The sequence below is a fragment of the Borostomias antarcticus genome (genome assembly GCF_949987555.1).
Source record: "Borostomias antarcticus genome assembly, chromosome: 15".
In the NCBI taxonomy this organism is placed as follows: Eukaryota; Metazoa; Chordata; class Actinopteri; order Stomiiformes; family Stomiidae; genus Borostomias; species Borostomias antarcticus.
This window is the reverse complement of record NC_140248.1, coordinates 15,917,901-15,944,680: the sequence shown is the minus strand read 5'-3', so window position 1 is coordinate 15,944,680 and position 26,780 is coordinate 15,917,901. Positions and strand designations below refer to the sequence as shown.

Below are 26,780 nucleotides of genomic sequence, written 5' to 3'. Positions count from 1 at the left end.
CCACGGCCCGCCGGCCTGCCAGGAACCGGGGCCACGGCACCGGCCAATCAGAGGAACGGCTCGGTCCAAATAGCGACCTGAAGGTCCTTTGAGAATTTTAAAATATTTCTTTCTTATATCTTAAAGCTCAATGAGATTAATAAAGATTCACCTTTACTTGCTTTTAGTTTATGAATTGGCCTTAGCAAAACCTCAAAAATATTTTTTGTGACATGAGACTGCATGAGACCCTGTAAATTTATTATTTTAGAATTTCAGTGTACTGGCTAGTACACTGGCGGGAAAATCTGTGGTGGAAACGGAAGTGACATTTTGCGTGTCACAATATCAGGAAGACAACAAACACTTTCCCCCGTGAAACGAAATCTACATGCACATAAAAGAAAGAAGACTGGTATTTACCTGCATTGAAGCCATCCTTCCAGAAAGACTCTACAATCTTCCAATCCAGTCTGCGCCACGCGCGTTTATCATTTTTCTCCCATCATTACAGCGAGCGAGTGGGGGATTGTGGGAAGTGTGGTTCTTAAAACGTAGTGCTGATTTTATCACGACCATAGGGGCTGCCAAAGTGGCGAGTTATCTCATGTAGCTTTAAAGGACAATGCTCGTTTTTGACAACCTGGACCTTATTTACGACATATTATAAGACGTTTGACTCACCGAGACCACTTTGGTGTAGTTCGGAGGCATGTAGAAGAAATGTAAAATCCAGCGCGAGCCAGTATGTCCATGTAATGGCGGTGGTCGGGGCACTTAGAATGCAGTTTCTAAAAATCTATTTTCTGCCGCGAAACGGTTGTTTTCATCAATCTGTCTTTATGAATCGCTAGTTGTGCTTAGATAGAGCGTAGGCCTGTTGTGGTTTTTCACATGCCTCTGTAATATGATCTTTAGAAACGTCTTTCGAAACGAAATAGCTTCCTCACTTGCTCCAGCACGCATGCGCACAGCGCGCAATCGTTGCTCCAGCACGCTGTGCGCATGCGTGCTGGAGCAAGTGAGGAAGCTATTTCGTGTCTAAAGACGTTTCTAGCGTCTTTAAAGGACAATGCGAGCATTGTCCTTTAAAGTGTTTTGTTACATTTTTTATAAAAAACTGGTCTTTGGTTCTTTAATGTTACTGCCTGTCTATATGCTACCATGGACTATATGCCCTGTGTGATTCATGTGATACTGCCTTGGTCTGAGTGACTCATGTGATACTGCCCTGGTCTGAGTGACTCATGTCATATTGCCCTGGTCTGAGTGCTCTCTTTGAATGCCCGTGCATTTGAATGACTGCCACTCCCAAGATGAACAGCATGTATAATCCACTAATCCTACTGGAGTGTATTTTAATTACAGCCAAGACAGCAGGTTAATGGATTTAGTTTTTAACTTTTAAATTGCTTTTATGCTATTTTTGCATTTACTGAGCAGGGATAGAGTGGTGCTACTCAGTACCACTCATGAGTAAGTTGTTTTCTATTGTCAATCATGATGTGTTTTCACTGTTTCACCCACGCAGGATGACCTTGAAATATGCTTTGAATATTCCCTCTCTTAGAAAATAACAAAGTTTTATCGTTTTTTTTTATTATTATTTTTTATGTCTGGTACCCTATAAATTTACCCATTTAACAATCCAGAAGCAATCTTCTCCACCTTCTTTTCAACAATTTCCCCTATAAAGTATCTGTCTATCTGTCTATCTGTCTATCTGTCTGTCTGTCTGTCTGTCTGTCTGTGTCTGTCTGTCTGTCTGTCTGTCTGTCTGTCTGTCTGTCTGTCTGTCTCTCTGTCTGTCTGTCTGTCTGTGTCTATCTATATATCTATATCTATCTCTCCATCTCTATCTGTCTAGAGTATCTATCTATATCTCCATCTATCTCTATCTCTATATATATCTATCTAAAGTAGCCTATCTATCTCTCTATCTATCTATTAATGGAAAATCAAAGGAATCACTCAGTTAGAACCCCTGAGAACAACAATCCCAATCCTGTATGTGACCTGCTCCATGATGGTGCTATATAAATAAAACTCTCCATTCATTCATCCAGAAGTTTGATTTCTCACAATTTTTTTTGCACAATATCCACAACCCAAGAACGCACTCAGTGGAAAAATTGATATCACACATAATCACCACCACCAGTGGTAAGAGACCTTTTCACAATATCAACAGCCATGAAACCGCTGTCAAAAGTATACAGACTTATCTCATTAACCAAAGACTCCACCATAACCGTCCCCACCACAGAAAACAAAACACCACAAAATGGATCAGTTAATATGCAACGATCTGGAAACAACATCTCGATGACCAGCAACCCCAGATTACAGCTCATTCAATATAAGATCATTCACAGAATGCACAGAACTCAATAGAGGATGCATTTGGTTTCACAGACACCGACATGACGTCCCCAATGCACTCTCTACACCACTGACTACTCTCTCTCAGCGTGGCTTTGCACACCCATTTGATCTTGACTAACACTGCGTAGACACCGGTAGGGGGGGGATGGGAATTTGTTTATTTTTATATATACTTTGTCTTTGTTGTGGTCTGGAGTGGCAACACCTGGTCTGTAAATGCACACATTTAATTTTTAAGTGGTGCCTGATACATAAAATGCATTAATTATCCTCGTTATGCTCGCCTTTTCTGTGATTGATTGATTGATTGATTGATTGATTGATTGATTGAAAACCTTGAATGTCCCCATTGGGGAAATTTTGTTGTCAAACAGCTTAAGAACAGATAAAAGGAGGGCAGACAGAAAATAAACAGTACATGCTCAATAAATAAGCACAGGAGGAAATGGGAATCTGAACATTTAGACTGCTTACCAGACCAGTTGACCAGGAAATGTACCAGTCACTGGCTGAGTTGTGACCAGCAGGCGTAGGCTAGGCTCAGATTGAAAATGAACTATCATCCTACCGGTCATTTTGCAGTGAAACCCAGTGCGTGAGAGGAATGGCCCATATGAGAGGCTCAGTCCTGAGTCAGTGTCCTCAGTCTTCATCCTGAGCAGGGATGCAGGTGTACAGCTGGCAGCTGTACCCATACTTCTACCTCCCAGCTGGGCTCTCTCTCCCTCTCCCCATCGCTGTTGAAAAGCCTACGCAGCAGCTGCAATTGTGGAACAACTGGAGGATTTCACAGGCCCTTCAGAGAGTGGTTCGAGGCCATTCTGTAAGCAGATAGGGTGGGAATGGCCGTGGTCCAGGCGAGCTACAGACCTGTTACAGGAGGCAGGAAGTTGAGGCCCTGGCTCTCGTAGTTTTTATGGGTTTTTAATATGACCTTTGGGCAGTAGCCTGCATACTCTGCTTTCACTCTCCCAGACTGCAACCTGCTGCCAGCAGTAGTCCGACCAGGGAGGGGCGGCGAGGGGAGCACAGTCAACAAGAGGACCTCAAGCTCAGCTATCCAAGAGTAACTAACACAATTAACTGTGTGTGCGTGCGTGCGTGCGTGCGTGCGTGTGTGTGTGTGTGTGTGAGAGAGAGGGAGATTATGTGAAATTAATCTCACAGTATGTCTGTTTCACATAACCGCTGTGCCGCAGCATATCGTCGGTAACATTACGGCTGGGTTTCAGTGAGGCAATGAAAAACAAACTGCTCCTTGGGGCCGGCGCCGGAGGTCCAAACTGATGGAGTAATATGAGGAGGGATTGAATCTACGTATTCCATCTTATTTAAGTGTTAATTGCTTGGTGATGACTGGGAGACACGTTCTTGTCCATCACCACAATTTACCAGGTGCAAACCGCACCAATTGAAAACAGAAACATTCCAACAATAGTGCAATCTGAATTTATGTAGACAGAGAAAATGGTTGGCTAGTCTTTGTGCAATGTTGATCATTATGGTTAGCAGTAACTTAGCCCTGGTTCACTGGTTTAAATGCTGCTTCAGCTGTCTCCGCTCAATCGGCGGCGTATCCCTGGGGACACTAGCTCTCTCGCTCAACCCCCCCACCCCCCACCCCTCTCTCTCTCTCTCAACCCCCCCCCACCCCTCTCTCTCTCTCTCTCTCTCTCTCACACACACACACACACACACACACACTTACACACGCGCCACTTTTTCTGTCTGTTCGGGAGCCAATCACAACACTGCTCTGTATTTGAGATGCGCCAGTCCGCTATTCTATTTTCAACTCTTACAGGCGCAACTGTGGATCGTCGACATGGATGCAATTACCGCGCAAGACTCGTAGTGTAGGCTATCAAAAGAGGACTGGACACCGTATCACTTGACAGCTTCCTTGGAATTCAGGGGAGACGATGCCGAGTTGAAGATAATTTGTGGACTGCGTGTATGAACACATCTAGTTGACGTGGACTGTCCTTGCCTTCAAAATAGGCTATTTCTGTTCAATTCTGGAAAGGAAGTTAAAACTTTTTTCAGTTTTTGAATTTCTGCTATGCCACTCAATCGGTTTGGCACTGGCATGTAGCCTGAGTAGCCCACCTACTGTTCTCAGCCGATCCTGGGACCTTCTGAGGGGGCTGAATGTTGCGGGCACTTGGTCAGTGAGCCGCGGGCAAAGTGCGTCGCCAAAGTCCCCAACTCCACTAACTCCGACGCGCTCGAGGCACGATGATTATCGTCGGAATACTTCTGAATCTACTCTTGCATGGTAAGCAGAATGGACATAATGTTTTTCCCAGTTTTACACTGCACTGATGTTCCCCTATTTGATATGAACGGGAATTATTATTGTTATTTCTGGTTGTCTGGCATCACTCTTCATTAGGGTTCAACCGACCGACAATCGATTTTTTGGGGGGGATCACCGACACTCCTTTGTTTAGGCTATTTCTATGATATGGGAATTTCAAGGTAAAGCAACTCCTTTCACTCCCACAATTCTATTGGACATTTCGGAGTCTCTGGTTGTTTGCTTTATTCAGTCTATTCAATCAGTTTGCCGATTGCGGCTCCTACACTGCCTTCTGATCATTATCAGTAGGTCGTCTTTAGTCTGGAATCGCAAGCCACAACATGAAGTAAGCTATGGGGAAAGGAGGGTCTGTTCATTAGTGTCAGATATTCCATTCACTTTTCACTGTGCTTCTGTAGGCTAGCTATTGTCCCCCACCTGATTAAACCAGTACCGTGCCCGTCCGTGCGTCCATTCTGAGTTTCTATGAGCTCACGTGAATCATTTGAGATATAGGACTACAGTACTAGAGTCCACCACTAGGAGTGCTACCACAGTTCATTTTTCCTATTGCAATACATTTTTGCTTTGTACGCAAAAAAAAGTGTCTCAGTAGCCTACTAGTCCATTCTACTCATAGACACTTCTATTACCAAATCCACAGTGATCTTGAGGAGCTTCCTCTTAGAAGTAGTGCTTTCTCTTGCATCAGAATTTATTTTCCGCTACTGTTTTCAAAAACGTTGAAAAGCATTGTATTGAACGTCACTGCGTCACGTTCACAGGCGACTGAGGGATTTATACTGGTGCGCTCTCGTTAAAGTGTACGTAGGCTACACTGATGTGTTGTCATCTTTACCATAAGGAGGTGAATGGACCAACCGGTGACAGGGCGACCGACTGGTGGGTGCGATTCCCTGCCTAGCCACTAGAGGGTGCTGCAGGCAAGTGCAGTCAGAGCCTGGGGCGCTGTGGCGGTGTACATAGTTTAGACACAGAGGGCGCCGTGCACCTAGAGGGGGCGCAAAAATGGGGAGGTAAAAAAAAAGGTTTACTTTCACTGTTTTTACTAATACCAGCTAGCACTATATTATTTCGAAATATTAAATAACCCCACTACAACGTAACTCTATAAAATAGCCTATTCTTTTTGGTCATGTCAACTACACCCCCCCCCCCCCCCTCCCTCCCGGCGATGGTCTAGGCTACCTGACATGCACCCCGCAAATAGCCTACCTCAACATGTCTAAAAGACCCGAGCTCTCCGCCGCTCAGGGAAGAGAAAGAAGAAAAGAAGAGGAGGAAAAACAAGAGAAAGACAGAGGTACAGTAAAGTTAATGAGATTAAATGTTAATGAATTGTCTATTTTATTGGTGTAACAGAGTGTAGTGTTAACTTGATAGCTTACGTTTTGGACGATAGTAGCTTAGCTAGCATGGCTTGCTAAATAGCTAGTTAACTTAAGTTAGCTAATGTTACTGTAGCCGAGCGCTATATTACTTTAGCGTGGCTCACTCTGCGTTGTGTGGAAATAAGATGCAAAAAGCATCGCCAGCTAGCCAGTTAAACATTGACAGCTAGCCAGTTAAACATCACCAGCTAGCCAGTTAAACATTGACAGCTAGCCAGTTAAACATCACCAGCTAGCCAGTTAAACATTGACAGCTAGCAAGCGTTAGAGCTTGTCACTCACGCACGCACATCAGCTGTCAGTCCCTGTCTGCACCGGCTTCTTGCTAGCTGGACAGCGGGAACAAGAGAATGAGTGGGCGCCCGCGACAGCATATAAAATAAAAGTACATAACACAACTAATAAAACTAACCAAACTGTAGTACCAGTCATCATCAGGGAAATTTGGTAAGATTAGGTCTATTCAGCAGGTTACCTCATCTGTCATGGGTTATACTGTAGGCTACATTTTTATTGACATCTGATTAGCAAACGTTTGCCCTGCATTACAATCAAAATACTGTTCCTTTTCATCACCTTTATAATTAATTGTTGTAGTAGGCCTTTGGATTATTGTGTTACAGTTCATAATCTCTAAAGCAGGGCCGGCCCTAGCATTTCAGCAGCTCTAGGCGAGATTATGGAACACCTTCAGTTTCGCTTTGCTGACGGGGGGGGGGGGTGCTGCTGCGCGATTTGTTGACGGGGGGGGGGGGGGGGGTGCTGCTGCGCGATTTGTTGACGGGAGGGGGGGGGGTGCTGCTGCGCGATTTGTTGACGGGAGGGGGGGGTGCTACTGCGCGATTTGTTGACGGGGGGGGGGTGCTGCTGCGCGATTTGTTAACGGGGGAGGCGCCCGGCGCTGGGCGGAGGCGCCGCACCGCATTGCGAAGCGTAATAGAGACAGTAGGGATTACGGAATGAAATTATTTTAATAAAAATAAAAAATAAATTTTTTTTTTTTTTTTTTGGTGCTCCTTGGCCAGGCGCCCCTTGGCCATTTGGCGCCCTAGGCGACCGCCTATTTCGCCTATGCCTCGGGCCGGCCCTGCTCTAAAGTGTGTTTAATCGTTAAAGTTACATGAGTGTTAAAGTGCGCATCATTAATGTTAATACCACATATCTTAGCTTTCTTATTATGCTATATTACACTGCAGTGTACTGCTTCTTTTGACTCTTTTGACTCTGTTTACTGTACTCTGTGTACAGTATAGCAGACATCATGCATCTCTTTAAGTTTTTCATCTTTATTCTTGTATTTATAATTATTGTTTATTAATAGACTGTAACACCAAATGGTCACACACAATCTTCTTCTCTCTTCAGATGCACTTCTGAAATATTTTAATCCCACCCCTGCAAGTGTTGGGCCACCTGCAGACACCTCCATCCCAGCACCATGGAGCACTCCTACGGTCCCCTCCACCTCCTCACAACCCTGCTCCCCTCCACCTCCTCACAACCCTGCTCCCCTCCACCTCCTCACAATCCAGCCCTCAACACAGCACCGTGGAGCTCCTCTCCACCTCCTCACTGTCCCAGCCCTCCACCCCAGCACCGTGGAGCGCTCCTGCACTCCCCTCCACCTCCTCACAACCCAGCCCTCAACACACAGCACCGTGGAGCACTCCTGTGCTCCCCCCCACCTCCTCACAACCCAGCCCTCAACACACAGCAGCGTCCCAGCCCTCAACACAGCAGTGTCCCAGCCCTCAACACACAGCAGCGTCCCAGCCCTCAACACAGCACCGTGGAGCTCCTCTCCACCTCCTCACTGTCTCAGCCCTCCACCCCAGCACCGTGGAGCGCTCCTGTGCTCCCCCCACCTCCTCACAACCCAGCCCTCAACACACAGCACCGTGGAGCACTCCTGTGGTCCACTCCCCCTCAGAACAGCCCAGTGATGCAGCATCAGGAATAAAGGCTGCACAGACCCTGCTGACCGGTTCCCTGTTTCCATGTTGACTGTTTGATTGTGTGGGTTATTTTCAATAAAAGAAAATCTTGAAAACTAAAATTTGAATGCATTTTATTGGTAGTGAAACTGACTGTAATGCAAAGGGGCGCCAGCTAAAATCTTGATTGCAAATTGATCAGGCCCGGCTCTGGTTAGACATAAAGAGCACAACACTGTGAAAACGGATAACATTTTCCATAGGGGACTGTTTTGACATTTGAGTGGACAAGGGCCTTAATTATGTAGCTACAGTAATTCTAGGTAGGCAAACTGATTTGCATAAGTAGGGCAGATGCACGCTAAGCTATCTAGCTAGCTGCCGAGGCCAAGTCCTAATGCGTTCTCTGCAACCATTCGGCTAATAGTATAAGCGGTCTTAAGAGCCTGACATGACCAGACGTTGTAAACAAACGTCAACATGTAGTTATGCCTTGTTCAGTAGTCGGGAATCATTTCCATAATAAGCCTGGTTGGCCTGAATGCATGAAACTGTGACCCTGTAGTCAGCTCCTCTGCTCCCACATGTTCCACTGCTTCATTCCCACAAAGGGAAAACAAGGATGCACAGTTGGTGGGGGACAACATGTTTATAGCAGTCTATGTAAAGGACTAACATACATGTCCTTTCCTTCTATTGCTGACAAAGGAGCCATATATTTAATTGCTGGGCCTATAAAATCTGTTGTAATCATTCATACCAAGACTTGTGACTGAAACTGAAGCACTTAAATCAAAACCCAGAACCATTCGAGAGCCGTAGACTGGGTGATCTATGGTTATAGATATGGACGTATAATGACCAGGGCTGGATGACATCATTTGGAGGTCTTCAGTGCTCTTATCCTGGCATGACCAGAGAGAACAAGCCTGATCATTAACGACTTGTTGTCATGTGTTTAACTGTCACTGGTAACATCGTCTTCTAAGCTGTACCTCCTCTAGTAAATTGTGATTTAAGAGAGAAGCTATTTTGCTCATTCCAGACACATCATCCTAACTGGGAACTAGGCCTCGCGTAAAAAGCTACACTTGGGTAAAGTACAATAGGTCTGGCTTCAGCTAGTCAGTACAATAGGTCTGGCTTCAGCTAGTCAGTACAATAGGTCTGGACTCAGCTAGTCAGTACAATAGGTCTGGACTCAGCTAGTCAGTACAATAGGTCTGGACTCAGCTAGTCAGTACAATAGGTCTGGACTCAGCTAGTCAGTACAATAGGTCTGGACTCAGCTAGTTATTACAACCAAATGAGATTCTGCCCAGGAACGTAGAGAAGGGGGAGCAGCTTGTGATCATAGGGTTACGTTTCATTATTAAGACCATACTATATGAAGAAGTCACTTTGAGGTATTGGACTAATTCCAATTATGATGTTGGGACACTATCTACATTATTATCTCAGTCAAGTTGACACACCCATTGAACTGTCATGCCACTATACTGAAGGGAAGTCATATTGACACGATGGTCCTCTTTATCTCTTTACGATGCTATAGATTATGGGTCAAATCACAATACATTGAAAATGATGTGTTTGCAAGTACCGCCGGTGCTTTTTGAAACTCAATTGTTGACGAGAGATTGATGAAAATAGTTAACAATGAGGACAGAACCCATATGAAAAAGAATCTTATTGAATCTGTGTTTGTTTTTAGTCTTTTATTTATCTTACATAATACAAGATCTTCATGATAGTGGCCATGAAAACAGATGTGTAATTGTCCCATTCATGTCGAATTCAGATACTACAAGAATCAAATATGAATCTTTTACCTGTTTTTCAGGTATAACACAGAATTGTATTATATGGGTACATCTTAACATCTCATAATGGATGTGCATGGAAGTGGCTATTACGATCTATTCTAGGAGACATGTCAGGCGTCTAGTGTGTGTGTGTGTGTGTGTGTGTGTGTGTGTGTGTGTGTGCGTGCGTGCGTGTATGTACTGAATGGTTTTATTGGGCCATACTGTGAATCACTGATAACATTTGCTTGTGTTTGTGTGTCTGCATTGCATGCGTGCATGGGTGTGTGTGTTTGTGCACGTTTATGTATGCGTGTGTGTGTGCGTTTGTGTATGCATGTGTGTGTGTGTGTGCGTTTGTGCATTCGTGTGTGTGTGTGCACGTTTGTGAATGCGTGTGTGTGCGTTTGTGCATGCATGTGTGTGTGTGCATGTTTGTGTATGCGTGTGTGTGTGTGCGCATTTGTGCATGCGTGTATGTGTGCGTGTGTGCGTTCGTTCGTGTATGCGTGTGTGAGTGTATTTTGTTGATAACCTTGATTTGGAACACCGTCAGTCTCCAGGAGCAGATGGCACAGAGATCCATCCTCTCTCTTCCGTGTTTGGGAGGATAGCCCAGAGAGGAGTGTGTGTTTGGGAGGGTAGCCCAGAGTGGAGTGTGTGTTTGTGTGCCATTCGGTAGATGGCTTGTGTGCATAGCATTGTGCAGCCTACAGTATGTGCTTGCCTTGTGATCCCATATCTGCTATTTAGCTGTCTTTGCATGCATGAAATCTATTTGTGTTTTTAAGCACATTACATGTAGAACTAAACCTGTAGAGTTCTCTCTCCTACACTGAGAATGTTCCTGTTTGAAGATGGATGCCTGACAGTTTTTGGCTCTCTGAAGACATGTCTTGCCTGGCCTTATGAATTGCAGATCTGTTTTCTCAGGTATTATAGTGTCCTGGACAAACATACTCTACTTCCTCTAAGTCTCTCAAGGTGCCATTTGGTTGTCAGTTTGACGATAGTTTATTTTCTTCCATCCCTTTATAAGGCATAACTGAGGAGGAGGCTTTCCTGTCGTTATTCCTCTTTTCCTCTCCTCTTTTCCTCTCCTCTTTTCCTCTCCTCTTTTCCTCTCATCTTTTCCTCTCATCTTCTCTCAGTTCGTCTCCTTCCTTCCATCACTTCTGGCTGTGATGAGGAAGTGATTATTATTGTTCAAGGTCATTTCTTGCAATCTCTGCTTTTACGATTAAAGGGTAATTGTGTGTTTTGGGTAGAGCTGGGTATCGATTCGAATTTCAAGAATCGGTTCGATTCCGATTCACTAGGCTCAGAATCGATTATCACGATTCAATTTGATTCGATTCAATATCGTTTCGGTTAGTGTTACTAAAACCTGTTCTTTTTTTTATCTGTAACCTTAATTACATGACTGCCAAGTTATGCAACACATCAATACTAGGGCTGGGTATCGATACTGATTTCAATGAATGAATCATTGAATGAATTAATGAACTATTCATTCCTTCATTTATTCATTCATGCATTAAAGCAATACATAGCGTTTTCTCAGATTTTCTCAGAACTGCGCTCCCACAGGCTCTGCGAGTAAGTGCACTGTCGTACTGTCGTAAAGTTATTAGATTGTCTTTTTCTTTTTCTGGCTTCCTCCGTGATGTTTCGCTTCGGTTTTCTCACCTCCGCCATGATATTATTGAGCTAAAAAATGCATGATATCCATAGACGCCGAAATAGTTAGCTACTACTGTGTTGTTTAAGTACAACGTTGCGCATGGCCACTTTGACTGAATGCTGCGTCCCGGGGGCGCGAGTTTTAAAAGGTAATAAATGTCAATGTATTATCTTTCTGAGTAGACTGTTTGGATGATTCAGCTTACTTTTAGTAAATCTAATTGGAGAATTAGCACCAGACATGTTCGTAAAGGTCCAAATATTGCGATGTATTGCTTTAAATAAAAGATTGATTTTGGGATTCATGAATCGATTCTGAATCATTTGAAGAGTCGAATCGATTCGTCAATTTTTTTAACCCAGTTTTGGGGGTAAAGGTTAATTTAGTCCTGGTCTTGATTTATGTCTACTAAACTGCCTCTAAGACTTCTGATGAGTGTAAGCAGTTTTCTGCTCTTTAGTTCAAATCAAAGTGTTCTGTGTTCATCTATTTCCATCTCATTTCCCCGGGTGTTGTGTGGTTCTTTTTGAAACCGTACGCCGGACTGTTCTTGCAGCCCTCTGATATAAGACCCTGCAGCAGTGAGACCCACAGAACTGGACCCACAGAACTGGGCCCACAGAACTGGGCCTACAGAACTGGACCTCAGCCGGTGCTGTGTCTGTCAGCACCTCAGTGAGTTTGAGGCTGAAGGTTGAACTATTTTCTCCCAGTTCTCTGTCATGTCTTTAGCCTTTATCCAGTTTACCAGACGATGTTTATGTGTGTGTGTGTGTGTGTGTGTGTGTGTGGCTGAGTGTGTGTGTAGCTGTGTGTGTGTGTGTGTGTGTGTGTGGCTGAGTGTGAGTGCATGAGTGTGTGTCTGTGCGTGTGTGTGTGTGTGTGTGTGTGTGTGTGTGGCTGAGTGTGGTTGAGTGTATGTGTGCGTTAGAGATGCACGGATGGAGTTTGAGCACCCGAATCCGCGTGCACTCATCAATCATCCACCCGTGATGGCGTGTGTTGGTGGTGTGTGTTGGTGGCATGTGTTGGTGACATTTGTTGATGGCGTGTGTTGGTGGCGTGTGTTGATGGCGTGTGTTGATGGTGTGTGTTGATGGCGTGTGTTGTTGGCATGTGTTGATGGCGTGTGTTGATGGCGTGTGTTGGTGGCATGTGTTGATGGCGTGTGTTGGTGGCGTGTGTTGATGGAGTGTGTTGATGGCGTGTGTTGGTGGTGTGTGTTGTTGGTGTGTGTTGGTGGCATGTGTTGGAGGCGTGTGTTGGTGGTGTGTGTTGGTCTTGTGTGTTGGTGGCATGTGTTGTCGGCGTGTGTTGGTGGCGTGTTTTGATGGCGTGTTGATAGCGTGTGTTGATGGCGTGTTGGTGGCGTGTGTTGGTGGCGTGTGTTGGTGGTGTGTTGGTGGCATGTGTTGGTGGCATGTGTTGATGGCGTGTTGGTGGTGTGTGTTGGTGGCATGTGTTGTTGGTGTGTGTTGGTGGCGTGTGTTGGTGGCGTGTTTTGATGGCGTGTTGGGGGCGTGTGTTGATGGCGTGTTGGTGGCGTGTGTTGGTGGCATGTGTTGATGGTGTGTTGGTGGCGTGTGTTGGTGACGTGTGTTGATGGTGTGTTGGTGGCGTGTGTTGATGGCGTGTTGATGGCGTATTGGTGGTGTGTGTTGGTGGCATGTGTTGGTGGCGTGTGTTGATGGCGTGTTGATGGTGTGTTGGTGGTGTGTGTTGGTGGCGTCTGTTGGTGGTGTGTGTTGGTGGTGTGTGTTGGTGGTGTGTTGGTGGCGTGTGTTGGTCGCGTGTGTTGGTGGCGTGTGTTGGTGGTGTGTTGGTGGCGTGTGTTGGTGGCGTGTGTTGGTGGTGTGTTGGTGGCGTGTGTTGGTGGCGTGTGTAGGTGGCGTGTTTTGGTGGTGTGTTGTTGGCGTGTTTTGGTGGCGTGTGTTGGTGATGTGTGTGGGTGTTGTGTGTTAGTGGTGTGTTGGTGGTGTGTGTTGGTGGTGTGTTGGTGGCGTGTGTTGGTGGCATGTGTTGGTGGCGTGTGTTGGTGGCGTGTGTTGGTGGCGTGTGTCTGCTCTGTGACATTAACCTCCTGCAGGTCACTGAGCAGGAAGTCATAAGCTTTGCTTCACAAACTCTCTAAATCGCCCCGGTGAGAAATCAATAGAGCGCATTAAGCCCCATATCACAGGTATTCATCTCTCATTTGCAGTCCAAAGATCCTCTTACCCCTTACCCCCCTCCACACACACACACACACACACACACACACACATTTTGTTGTAACTTAAACAACCCAGTGTAGCGTGACAACTCTTCATCATCATGCCAATAAAGAACGCTGAAGTTATTACCATAATTATGACTTCTCTGCCTGACTAAATTTACCAGAGCTGGTCTGCACCTGACATGGGTTCTAATGATCTGCTTGTGTATTTAGATCGGCCCCCGCGCTGCTGAATCTGCTGATGGGGTCTCTCTGGGTGTTGGCCAGCCTCAGGGAGGGGACATGCAGAACCGGAGCGTAATGAACAAGCCGCTGCCCATAATGGAGATTTCTGGCAGCCTGTTTAATTGCCGAGGGGGGTTGTGCTTTCCTGTGATATTACTTTATTATGAGGTGTCAGGATCTCTCGGGTGTTCTTGCGCACGTGTGTGTGTGTGTGTGTGTGTGTGTGTGGGTGTGGGTGTGTGTGTGGCCAAGTGGGCGAGCGTCCTTGAACTGTGTATTGCGTCACCACCTCCATCCGTTCACAGCGACAGCCTGGCCAGTCTCAGGGCACGTCTGGTCCAAGCAATATAGCCATGTCCTTTCAAACTGATCTTTCTAATCCACCCAGATGAATGCACTTTATATTTAAATCTGCTCAATTGATTCTTCCTATACGCGGAAGCCCTTGAAAAGGCCAGCATTGTTCTTATCTGTCTGAGATTGCCTGACGCCCAAACCACTCCCCCCCCCCCCAACCAATCAAACAAGCTTAGAATCCCCCAGACCAGACCATCCACTTCACAAAGTCTCATGAAGATGTGTTTCCTCAACACTTGTATATTTCTGTTCGTTTCGTATGAATGTGTTTCAAGCGCTCTGTGTCATTACTGTACCTGTCACACCTACATGTCTGGTCTCATCACCGTACATCTGCGTGATTTCTCTATTTCCTGCCGGAGTTTCCTGGTGGTTTTTCTGGCCTCCCGTCTAATAATAATCAGTGGTGATTATGCGCCTGCCCCGCCACTCCACTCTGTTAGGGTGCCCTGCCTGCACTGACGGAGCGTGTCCCCGCTCTCCTGGCGTGTCCCCTGCCGGAGGGGCATGTGGACCTCGTGGGGCGCTCCTGATTGTACCAGCACTGCAGCGGGATTTGATTTCAGCTGTGCTCTGCGCTCCCAGGCAGCGGGGGCTTAATTGAAGTGTGTGGCCATTTAATCGCAATGCCCCTCAGTGTGTGTGTATGTGTTTATTTATATATGTATAGACGCATGGCTGTGTTATTGACGAGCGTCTGTGTGTCAAATTAGCAAAATAGACAAAGAAAGAGACCGTGTGCTCGTAGGAACACATGAGCAGAGGGGGGCGTCACGTCTTGATGCCACCTCTGAATCAACTCACTCTGAATCAACACACTCTGAATCAACTCACTCTGAATCAACACACTATGAATCAACACACTCTGAATCAACAGACTCTGAATCAACTCACTCTGAATCAACTCACTCTTGTAGATTGTCAGGTTATGCAGTGAGAGTTCTGCGTCCTACAGATTAATAATCACCGTAACAGCCGGGTGGGGAGTCGTCCGGTCCGACCTCTCGGCTGACCACTGTGTCTTTGCCGTCCGCCTCCTCCAGGTGGCGTGCGCGTGTGGGCGGGGCCCCCGGACTGCGTGGAGGCCGAGCGCGGCTGCGAGCTGGAGCGGGCGTGCGCGCTGGCGTACGGCGTGCTGGAGTACTGCGTCGCCGAAGAGGCCGTGGCGCCCCTGGGGCCGGAGGCGCGCCGGGAGTGTCTGGACGCCCAGGGCGCCCTGCTGCAGCACCGCCCCCTGCAGGCGTGCAAGTGCCAGCGCGGCTCACGCAGGGAGGAGCACTGCCTCCGGGTCTACTGGACCGTTAGGTTTGCCGGTGGGTGCCGTGCTGACTGTGCGTGCGTGTGTTTGTGTGTGTGTGTGTGTGTGTGTAATGCTCTCCCCGGTCTCTGCGTTGCAGCCTACGATGAGTACGAGGTGTCTCCATACGAGGACCTGGAGGTGGCGCTGGTGAGGGACATGGAGCTGTCCCGCATGGCCTCCATCATGGCGGGTAGGTCTGGCTGCTCTGTCACCCCACACGGCCCTCTGGTCCAAAGTCAACGTCCGCTAGCATGTTCACCATAATCATGACCATACCAGACAGGTTTGTTGAATAAAGCTCCTGGATTGAAGTGAATTGAGAACCATGCGTGTTCTTCACCATCTCCGCCCCCCCTCCCCTCTCACCTGGCTCTCCGTCCGCCCCTCCTTCCAACCTCTCACCTGGCTCTCCGTCCACCCCCCCTTCCAACCTCTCACCTGGCTCTCCGTCCACCCCCCCTTCCAACCTCTCACCTGGCTCTCCGTCCACCCCCCCTTCCAACCTCTCACCTGGCTCTCCGTCCACCCCTCCTTCCAACCTCTCACCTGGCTCTCCGTCCGCCCCCCCTCCCTCCCTGTCCCCTAGCCTCCTCTCTCCCTCTGGACGGTCAGAACCAGTGTCTGAAGGCCGCCCAGGACTGCGGGCTGTACGAGAAGTGTGGTTCCCTGCGCTCCGAGTACGTGGTTGCCTGTACCAAGCGGGTCCAGGGTTCGGACGGCGTCTGCAACCGGCAGAAGTGCCATCGGGCGCTGCGGCGCTTCCTGGAGCGCGTGCCCGAGGAGTACGGCTTCGCGCTGCTCTTCTGCCCATGCTCGAACGCGCTGTGTGGCGAGCGGCGCAGGAAGACCATCGTCCCCTCGTGCTCCTATGAGGAGAGAGACGGCAAACCCAACTGCCTCAGCCTGCAAGGCTACTGCATCAGGGACGAGCTGTGTAGGTGAGCTCTGCCTGCAAGGCTACTGCATCAGGGACGAGCTGTGTAGGTGATCTGAGCTGCAGGGGGCTAAGGCTGGATTGGGTTAGGGCTTGGGTGGTCTAGGGGGTTCTAGGGCTGGGGTGGGCTAGGGCTGGGGTGGTATAGGGCTGGGGTGGTCTAGGGTTGGGGTGGTCTAGGGCTGGGGTGGTCTAGGGTTGGGGTGGTCTAGGGCTGGGGAGGTCTAGGGTTGGGTGGTCTAGGGCTGGGGTGGTCTAGGGTTGGGGTGGTCTAGGGCTGGGGTGGTCTAGGGCTGGATTGGATTAGGGCTGGGGTGGTCTAGGGATGGGGTGGTCTAGGGCTGGGGTGGTCTAGGGCTGGGGTGGTCTAAGGTGGGGTGATCTAGGGCTGGATTGGTTTAGGGCTGGGGTGGTCAAGGGTGAGGTGGTCTAGGGCTGGGGTGGTCTAGGGTTGGGGTGGTCTAGGGTTGGGTTGCTTATATATATATAAGCATTCTGGACTGTTCTACATCAGTAATTAAGAGCTAGTGATAGTTTGGACTCCGCTGGCTGCTCAGTGGTGTCGTCCATGAGCGAGATGTGAACTCGAGATGTGAGCGAGATGTGAACTGTGAACGCACCGCTGGCTGGCTAGCAGACCCACTGCTCTCAGTCAGGGCCAGTATCCACACACCAGGAGAGAAATCCACGAGCAGTGGTGATATTTATTATTTGATATACTATGATTACTGCACCTCGCGCAACGTGTTTCTGCTAGCTCTGTGAAATATGAATATCAAACGTTGTGTGAAACCAACCTGGATCGCTCTCTTTATCCCTCTCTATTAGGTATGCTTTAATGTTCAGTGAGGATTCTGCCTTTTGATTCCTGAATTCAAGACGTAATTGTAAAGACACCCTCAGAAAATGTACACTGCCAACACTGCACTGCCAAATCACTCACAATGACTTTCTTTGTCTGTTTGGCTGTGTGTGTGTGTGTGTGTGTGTGTGTGTGTGTGTGTGTGTGTGTGTGTGTGTGTGTGTGTGTGTGTGTGTGTGTGTGTGTGTGTGTGTGTGTGTGTGTGTGTGTGTGTGTGCGTGCGTGCGTGCACGCATGTGCCTATTAGATCTCGTCTGGCTGATTTCCAGCACAACTGCCAGACCTCCTCCCAGTCTCCGTCTGGCTGCATGAGAGAGAGTGGAGCTGTGTGTCTCAAGGCCTACACTGGACTCATAGGTGAGACAGGGAGGGAGGGAGGGAGGGAGGGAGGGAGGGAGGGAGGGAGGGAGGGAGGGAGGGAGACAGACTGACTGACTGACTGACTGACTGACTGACTGACTGACTGACTGACTGACTGACAGAGAGAGAGAGAGGCAGAGAGACAGACAGACGGACAGAGAGAGAGAGACAGACAGACAGACAGACAGACAGACAGAGAGACAGACAGACAGAGAGACAGACAGACAGAGAGAGAGAGAGAAGGCAGGATTGAGGAGGCGGAAGAAAAAAGGAGGGAATAACCGAGGGAAAGAACAGTGGAATGGAGAGAGAGAGAGAGAGAGAGAGAGAGAGAGCACAGAGTGGTCTAATCAGCCTGTTGTCATTAACCGTTAACCCCCATGGTGTGACGTGCCATTTCCCTGGCATGAGTAGTTATGCTTCACATCACTTCCATTCACGTAGGGACACCTGAGTAGAGACGTAGGGACACCTGAGTACAGACGTAGGGACACCTGAGTAGAGACGTAGGGACGCCTGTAACGTCAGAGGGAACTGTCTCTGCATGAGCCTGTGGAAACTAAGGAGAAACACGCTCTCTCTCTCTCTCTCTTTTTCTCTCTCTCTTTCTCTCTCTCTCTTTTTCTCTCTCTTTCTCTCTCTCTCCCTCTCTCTCTCTTTCTCTCTCTCTCGCTCTCTCTTTCTCTCTCTCTCTCTCTCTCTCTCTCTCTCTTTCTCCCTCTCTTTCTCTCTCTCTCTCTTTCTCTCTCTCTCTGCATGACAGCCTCCTCGCCCAGATAGAGCCATTCATTCAACCTCCAGTTTAAGGACATAAGTTACTTCATGAAAGACTCCTAATGTATAACGATGGAGTATTCTTTCCTATATATAGAATATATATAGTATTATATATTGTTATAGAATATTTAACCAGCTGGGTGCACTTCAAATCAAAAATCAGTTTCTTAACCAGTTCACTTTGTTTCATTCATTCATACACTGCACTGTAACTTTTATTCCTGTATTTTATTTTTCCTGCATTTTGTTTTTAATGTCCTTTTTTGCATTTCGTTTCATTTGACCTTTTATGTGTTTCTTGCACTTTGTGTTGATGCTTTTAATGTCTCATGTAAAGCACTTTGAATTGCCTTGTTGCTGAAATGTGCTGTCCAGATAAGCGTGCCGTGCCTTTCCTCAGGCACCATCATGACCCCCAACTACGTGAGCAACAGCAGCATGGAGATTTCCCAGTGGTGCTCCTGCGAGGGCAGCGGCAACCAGTGGCAGGACTGTCAGCACATCCTGCACATGTTCAGCGCCAACACGTGTCTGCGTGAGTAGAGGACTCTGTACCGGTGTGGGTGGTGTGGGTACCGGTGTGGGTGGTGTGGGCGGTCTGGGTACCGGTGTGGGTGGTGTGGGCGGTGTGGGTACTGGTGTGGGCGGTCTGGGTACCGGTCTGGGTATCGGTGTGGGCGGTGTGGGCGGTGTGGGTACCGGTGTGGGCGTAGGCAGCGTGTCCTCCATCGTGTGCCTGGAAATGCTTTTGAAGGAAGAAGAGAGGTCTGATTTTAAAGGAAGAAGAGAGGTCTGATTTTGAAGGAAGAAGAGAGGTCTGCACACTGTTTCAAAAGCTCTCAAAGTGATTTCATACAGCACAAGGTTTCAGCCAGCGAGCTCTTCTTCAGGTGCAACAACGCAACGTTGTGCTTGAATAACTCACTTTGGGAGCTTTGGAAACAGTGTGCAGACCTCTCTTCTTCCTTCAGTTATATTGTTTTTGGTCGAGCGCCTGTCACTTTTTTCTCTCTTGGATGTCTGCGGATTTTCCGCTGCTAATTTGAAGTCCCTAGTGGATCAGGCCCACAAGGGCAGGAGAAGGACTGCAGATTTTGCAGGAGTTGGTGTTCTAGTAATGGAGGTTCTGGAGGAGTCGTGTTCTAGTAATGGAGGTTCTGGAGGACTCGTGTTCTAGTAATGGAGGTTCTGGAGGAGTTGGTGTTCTAGTAATGGAGGTTTTGGAGGAGTTGGTGTTCTAGTAATGGAGGTTCTGGAGGAGTCGTGTTCTAGTGATGGAGGTTCTGGAGGAGTCGTGTTCTAGTAATGGAGGTTCTGGAGGAGTCGTGTTCTAGTAATGGAGGTTCTGGAGGAGTCGTGTTCTAGTAATGGAGGTTTTGGAGGAGTTGGTGTTCTAGTAATGGAGGTTCTGGAGGAGTCGTGTTCTAGTGATGGAGGTTCTGGAGGAGTCGTGTTCTAGTAATGGAGGTTCTGGAGGAGTCGTGTTCTAGTAATGGAGGTTTTGGAGGAGTCATGTTCTAGTAATGGAGGTTCTGGAGGAGTAGTGTTCTAGTAATGGAGGTTCTGGAGGAGTCGTGTTCTAGTAATGGAGGTTCTGGAGGAGTCATGTTCTAGTAATGGAGGTTCTGGAGGAGTAGTGTTCTAGTAATGGAGGTTCTGGAGGAGTCGTGTTCTAGTAATGGAGGTTCTGGAGGAGTCGGTGTTCTAGTAATGGAGGTTCTGGAGGAGTCGTGTTCTAGTGATGGAGGTTCTGGAGGAGTCGTGTTCTAGTAATGGAGGTTTTGGAGGAGTTGGTGTTCTAGTGATGGAGGTTCTGGAGGAGTCGTGTTCTAGTAATGGAGGTTCTGGAGGAGTAGTGTTCTAGTAATGGAGGTTCTGGAGGAGTCGTGTTCTAGTAATGGAGGTTTTGGAGGAGTCGGTGTTCTAGTAACGGTCTGAGAGCTCAGCTCACTAGCCCGGCCTGTGGCGTGACTCAAACATGGGTGGTCCATCTCTGACCGCTGCCCGGTATTTTGGCAAAGTAACTTCATTGTAAAACAGTAATTGCATTATCCTTACTCTGTACAAGTGCCCAGAGTAGTGATGCATCCGATAAAATTAATCATTTGACATTTTGATGACATTTGCATTATTATTAGTTTAGAATTTAATGGTAGCAACATAAATTATGGGGATGATAGCAATAATGGTGACAATGGATGATTTGTGAAGGTGATGTTTATGCTATTGTCAATGAACAAATTGCATAGCAGTAAATCTTATGGATGATAATGGTCATGATGATGATGATGATGATAACTGATTCCATTTTAAATGACTACTCCCAACCGTTGCACAGTCAATTTCAGCTTCTTCCTTCTGGTCGAAGGTTTACAGTCCCACAGTGTAAAACAAAGCGGTATAGAAATAGTTCCAGCCGCCATTATCCAGATAAACAAGATGTAGCAATACTACATATTGGTTGTACTGTGAAGCTAGGATTATTTATTTAGTTGTTTACTTTATTTATTTATTAGGTTTAGTGATTAGGGAGAGAGAGGAGCCTTGAGCACTTTTTATGTTTTATGTTTTATGTTTGTTTACTGTCTGTTGTTTCGAAATGTGTTAAAAGTACGATGACTGACTCTTGCTGCAAAACAAATCTACCTACGGGTACAAATAAAGTCACCTGAACCTGAACCTGAACCTGATGATGTTGCTTTTTTTCAGTTAATGCTATCAGCTCTATGGGTAGCTCCTCCCCTCGGCCTGCGGAGACCACGCCCCAGCCCCGCCCCCGGACCACCCCACGCGTCTACGAAGACCAGGTTCACGTCCATGTCAACATCCTGCCAGATGTCAGCAGTGTAAGTGGTGCTTTAGAACTCCCGTCACCTCTCTGCGCCCTGGTCAGTCTGTGAGAGGAAGGCCTGGTCAGTCTGTGAGAGGAAGGCCTGGTCAGTCTGTGAGAGGAAGGCCTGGTCAGTCTGTGAGAGGAAGGCCTGGTCAGTCTGTGAGAGGAAGGCCTGGTCAGTCTGTGAGGGGAAGTCTGCGCCCTGGTCAGTCTGTGAGAGGAAGGCCTGGTCAGTCTGTGAGGGGAAGTCTGCGCCCTGGTCAGTCTGTGAGGGGAAGGCCTGGTCAGTGTGTGAGAGGAAGGCCTGGTCAGTCTGTGAGAGGAAGGCCTGGTCAGTCTGTGAGGGGAGGTCTGCGCCCTGGTCAGTCTGTGAGGGGAAGGCCTGGTCAGTCTGTGAGGGGAAGGCCTGGTCAGTCTGTGAGAGGAAGGCCTGGTCAGTCTGTGAAAGGAAGGCCTGGTCAGTCATTGAGAGGAAGGCCTGGTCAGTCTGTGAGGGGAAGTCTGGGCCCTGGTCAGTCTGTGAGGGGAAGGCCTGGTCAGTCTGTGAGGGGAAGGCCTGGTCAGTCTGTGAGAGGAAGGCCTGGTCAGTCTGTGAAAGGAAGGCCTGGTCAGTCTGTGAGGGGAAGTCTGGGCCCTGGTCAGTCTGTGAAGGGAAGGCCTGGTCAGTCTGTGAGAGGAAGGCCTGGTCAGTCTGTGAGGGGAAGGCAGCACAGCTGTGGAAAGAGTCTGCCAGACAGTCTCGGGAAATAGGTCTGCAGGCAGGTGAACTCCTCAGTCGACAGCCTAATTGTACGACTGTGGTACAGAGGTGATGTGAGCGTGGGTGAAGCTGGATGGAAGACAGGCATCCAGGTAATCCAGCAGCTACTGATAAGTCAGTGAAGGCATAATCCTGGTCTGTTGACTGTTTTTCATGAAACTAGGTGGAGGGGTGTAGCAGGGGCCTTAGAACACATTACATTTTGGAGTGGATCCTAATCACAGGGTGGGTCCTTCAGCTGCCCAAACATGGCCGGCCATTCACCTCCATTTATTTTTGGGACTTTTGGACAGGAGCAAAAAATTCCCCCCATTCATTCTCAATGAGAGGAATTGAAAGGGCCATATAGGAAGGTCCCATACTGTAGATACAGGGTTTGGACTGGCATAAAGCTCTCCACCTAATAAACACCAAACACGCATGTGTGCGCGCACAGAGCCATGACATGCTTTCATGGGCAGAGGTCTGAGTCTCTGAGCTCCATTCATCAGTATCATCTCCCTCTACATTATAGCCTAATATAACGCGCTTGTGAGATCAAGTGCTCAATGTTTTTTAGGGAAATAAACATTTGAGAATGAGATTGTGCAGCTGATTAATTTACTTCTGAATAACCAAATACATCAAATTATTATTTTACTTCTAATCAGCTAGTCTTCCTGGGGCCACACACAACAAACATAACAACAAAAATAATTAAGGCAGTAACAACTGATACGTTCCATTAAAATGTAGGCTAAATAATAAAACAATTCATTTTTTTTTCTTTCTTTTTTTTAAAAAATACATCAGAAAGCAAACCTCTTTCCAACGATAAGCATGTTTCCCTCCAAATTGCAATGGCTCTGTAAATTACTGTTCTTTTATTGCAATTGTTGCAACTGAGTTAGTTATTGGACTGGTTTGCATAATATGACCATCGTCAGCATTTCTGGCTATGAACACTGTTACAAAGAACTAGTTGATCTCTTAAGAACTTATAAGAGCTTAGCGTGTGTGTCCACCGGCAAGCTCACAGCTTCTTAGAGCGCACTAGAGCTGGGGTTTAGAGCTGGCTAGGCTACCGATGTTTTACACCTACGTTAGCAACGAGTGTCGTGTTTTTGCAGACTGCAGATTACTAGCCAAGTTAAGATAGCTAGCTAATGTTAGCTAGTGCTAACGTTTGCTGTCTCTGCAGTTTTGCCCAAAACCGACCGCTGTCGTCATCAGAACAGCCTTTTACAGCCTGCTCTCTAGCCCAAAAAGTTAAACTTTTTTCAACTGCAAAAAAAGCCTAGAGCTCACGGCGCTATAGTGCTAAAAAGCGCTTGGAACACGCAACCTTAAGGCTTATATGCACACACTGTATTACTAAAAACTGTCACGCACTTGAGGACAGCATCTCTACATGAAGTTATAATTGAGACGGCATCTTATTGATGCTGGTTCTAATAGAGCAGCCCACAACAAGCCTATCAGTTCCTGTTCTGAGCACATTTGGACAGCTCCCTTTCTGATGCTGAGGCCCATACAGTGATTCAGATGGCATGAGAGGAACGTGTGATGGTACTGTCCGTGAGGAGAACGTGTGATGGTACTGTCCGTGAGGAGAACGTGTGATGGTACTGTCCGTGAGGAGAACATGTGATGGTACTGTCCGTGAGGAGAACGTGTGATGGTACTGTCCGTGAGGAGAACGTGTGATGGTACTGTCCGTGAGGAGAACGTGTGAAGGTACTGTCCGTGAGGAGAACATGTGATGGTACTGTCCGTGAGGAGAACGTGTGATGGTACTGTCCGTGAGGAGAACATCATGTGAAACATGTGTGATGGTTCTGTCCGTGAGGAGAACATCATGTGGAACATGTGTGTGATGGTTCTGACCGTGAGGAGAACATCATGTGGAACTCGCCTGAAGCAACATGTTGCATTGCCTTTCAAACAGACAGACATTTTCTATTTATTTAAGTGGTTTCAGCCACAAACCACATGCTTTCATGTAGAACTATAGACCAGTGAAAGATGTGTTGTCCTGGGAATGACACCCCTTTGCCAAATCATTTAATTAGTCCACCCATATGAAGAACTCACCTGCTGACTTTGCGCAAGAGAAATACACAACTTTTTTGTGCAGATTTAACAACTGTGCCTATAGGGTTTGCTTATTAGCCAAAATCAACAAGACCTGGCATTCCTCCCTACCTCAGTCTCTCTCTGTCCTCTCTCTCTCTCCCTCTCTCTCTCTCTCTCTCTCCCTCCCTCTCTCTCTCTTTCTCTCTCTCTCTCTCCTCCCTTTATCTCAGAGAGTGAGGATTATCCAGTGGTGTTTGCAGGAGGGAGAGCCCAATCCTCTTGTGTTAATATTCATTTATTCTGTTCCATCTGTCTCCTCTCCCTCTTTCTCTCTGCGTCCTAATCCCTCGCACGCTCCCTTTCTCCTCTCCTCCACTTTAGTCCTGTTCACCTCCCCAATCCTTTCTTCTGTCCCGGCTAACCTCTACGTCCCTTCACGCCCAGCGCCGGCTCACTTCCTGTATCCTGATGTCATTTCCCCTCAGTTTCTTCTTTTCATCCTGTATCATGACCGAGGGGTGATAAACATTTACCCCTCACGTGATGGCCTCCTCACTCTTAAGAGATGTATCCAGCTAGCCTGCTCACTCCCTGTCTATGACCTCCTCACTCTTAAGAGATGCATCCAGCTAGCCTGCTCACTCCCTGTCTCATGAGAGAACTGGGCTGAGTTTCCCAGAGGCATCGTAGCGCTACGATGAACGCCGTAGCTTACGATGAACGTAGTGCTACGATGCCTCTGGGAAACTCAGCCCTGTTCTATTCATCTACACTGACCAGATACACTATGGAGAACACGCTGTAGTTACTGGGCCGGCAAACTCTGTTCCCTCTTTTAAGATAACTAATGAATCATCACCCCCCCCCCCCCCCCTCTTTCTCTCTCTCTCTCTCTTTCAGATGGAGGACAGTAAGGAGGAGGAGGAGGAGGAGGAGGAGGAAGGGACTAGCCAGGAGTTCAATGTAATCCCTCCATATTCCGAGAAGGATGGTACCCTGGAATCCGGGGCCAGGGGAAGTCACAGGGGAGCAGCTAGCCGCCCGGAGCCCCTGATACCTCTGCTGCTGCTGCTGCTGCCTGCGGCCACGTTGGGCTGGGGGGGCCGGGGGTAGAGACCCAGCTCAGCTGGGCTGGGGGGGCCGGGGGGAGAGACCCAGCTCAGCTCAGCCACGCCCAGCTCCAACACACCACCAAGACAGAGACGGCCAAGAGCTGAGAGAGACCATCGCAAATGAAGGAAACAGAAGTCTCTCACTTTGTCACTATTGATGTTGTTTTTCTTTCTTGTTTACTGATTTGAATAGTTGTTTTCCATCTGTCTCCGTTTGGCTCGGCGGCTCCCTCTGCTTCTCATGGTGCTGCTTCCATCTCTTCATCTCTTCACCTCCCTCCTGCTTCCATCCCTTCATCTCTTCACCTCCCTCCTGCTTCCATCCCTTCATCTCTTCACCTCCCTCCTGCTTCCATCCCTTCATCTCTCCATCCCTCCTTCCTGCTTCCATCTCTTCCTCTCTTCACCTCCCTCCTGCTTCCATCCCTTCATCTCTCCTTCCTGCTTCCATCTCTTCACCTCCCTCCTGCTTCCATCCCTTCATCTCTCCATCCCTCCTGCTTCCATCCCTTTATCCCTTCATTTCTTCACCTCCCTCCTACTCACATCCATCTCTCCATCCCTCCTGCTTCCATCCCTTCATCTCTTCATCCCTCCTTCCTGCTTCCATCTCTTCCTCTCTTCACCTCCCTCCTGCTTCCATCCCTCCATCTCTCCCTCCTGCTTCCATCTCTTCCTCTCTCCATCCCTCCCTCCCCGGCTGCAGACCATCACCCCGAATTAGAAATAATCCAGTGTGTGAATGAATGAATGAATGAATGAATGAATGAATGAATGAATGAATGAATGCATGAATGAATGAATGAATGAATGAATGAATGAGCGTGTCTGACTGGCTCAGTGTGGTTATCTAGTGCCTAATTCAAACTTGGCCTCCAGCCCTGTGTCCCCTCTTCAGAAGGATGAGCCCATCGCCCCAGGCCAGACTCAGCACTCCGCCCCCTACGGGCTGTCGATTCCTGGAAGCTGCGTAGGCGCCATGAATAAACCACGGCGTCACGCAATGCTTTTTGGCTCAAATAAAATGGAGCATAATGCACAAGGCATGTCTCCATGAATCCATTTGTTGTTTGACATTCGAAACGCCCACTATCACCGCTAACACCGGCAGCCATGCTGTATGCCCTTGCAGAAGTCTGACTGATGGCGGCCTTCACGTTGAAGACGTCTTGGCCTAGTCGCTCCCTCCTTGCTCCCGCTAATAGCACCCCTGTGACCAAACTCCCCGAACACCAGCAGCCATCATCACCGCTGGCTCCACAGTTGAACACCGCTGCCTCTGATTTCACGTCGCGTCCATTTTCTCCCGTCTTGTCAGTTCTCTCGTCCGATTTTTCTCTCTCGGCGGAACCACTTCTGTCAAACCAGCGCAGAATAGTGTGGCAATTGAAGGGTAATGTACTAGAGGCACCTCGTGCTTCACTCTGGCTCTCAACCTATTATCCCCTCCTGCAAATGGTGTCTCACGTCTCTGGTCCAGCTGCATGCC

At 47.9% G+C, this 26,780-nt stretch overlaps 1 protein-coding gene across 1 annotated transcript; it reads left to right on the top strand.

The window, feature by feature from the left end:
- Positions 1-4,205: 4,205 nt before the first annotated feature.
- On the top strand, positions 4,206-25,292 carry LOC311319108 (GDNF family receptor alpha-4-like; the record flags this gene model as incomplete). Its single annotated transcript, XM_084450565.1, has 8 exons — positions 4,206-4,642; positions 15,342-15,611; positions 15,696-15,788; positions 16,185-16,536; positions 17,642-17,751; positions 18,932-19,066; positions 21,241-21,377; positions 25,080-25,292. The coding sequence occupies exons 1-8, from the start codon at positions 4,603-4,605 to the stop codon at positions 25,290-25,292; spliced, it is 1,350 nt and encodes a 449-aa protein (XP_084306691.1). The 5' UTR covers positions 4,206-4,602.
- Positions 25,293-26,780: the final 1,488 nt, after the last annotated feature.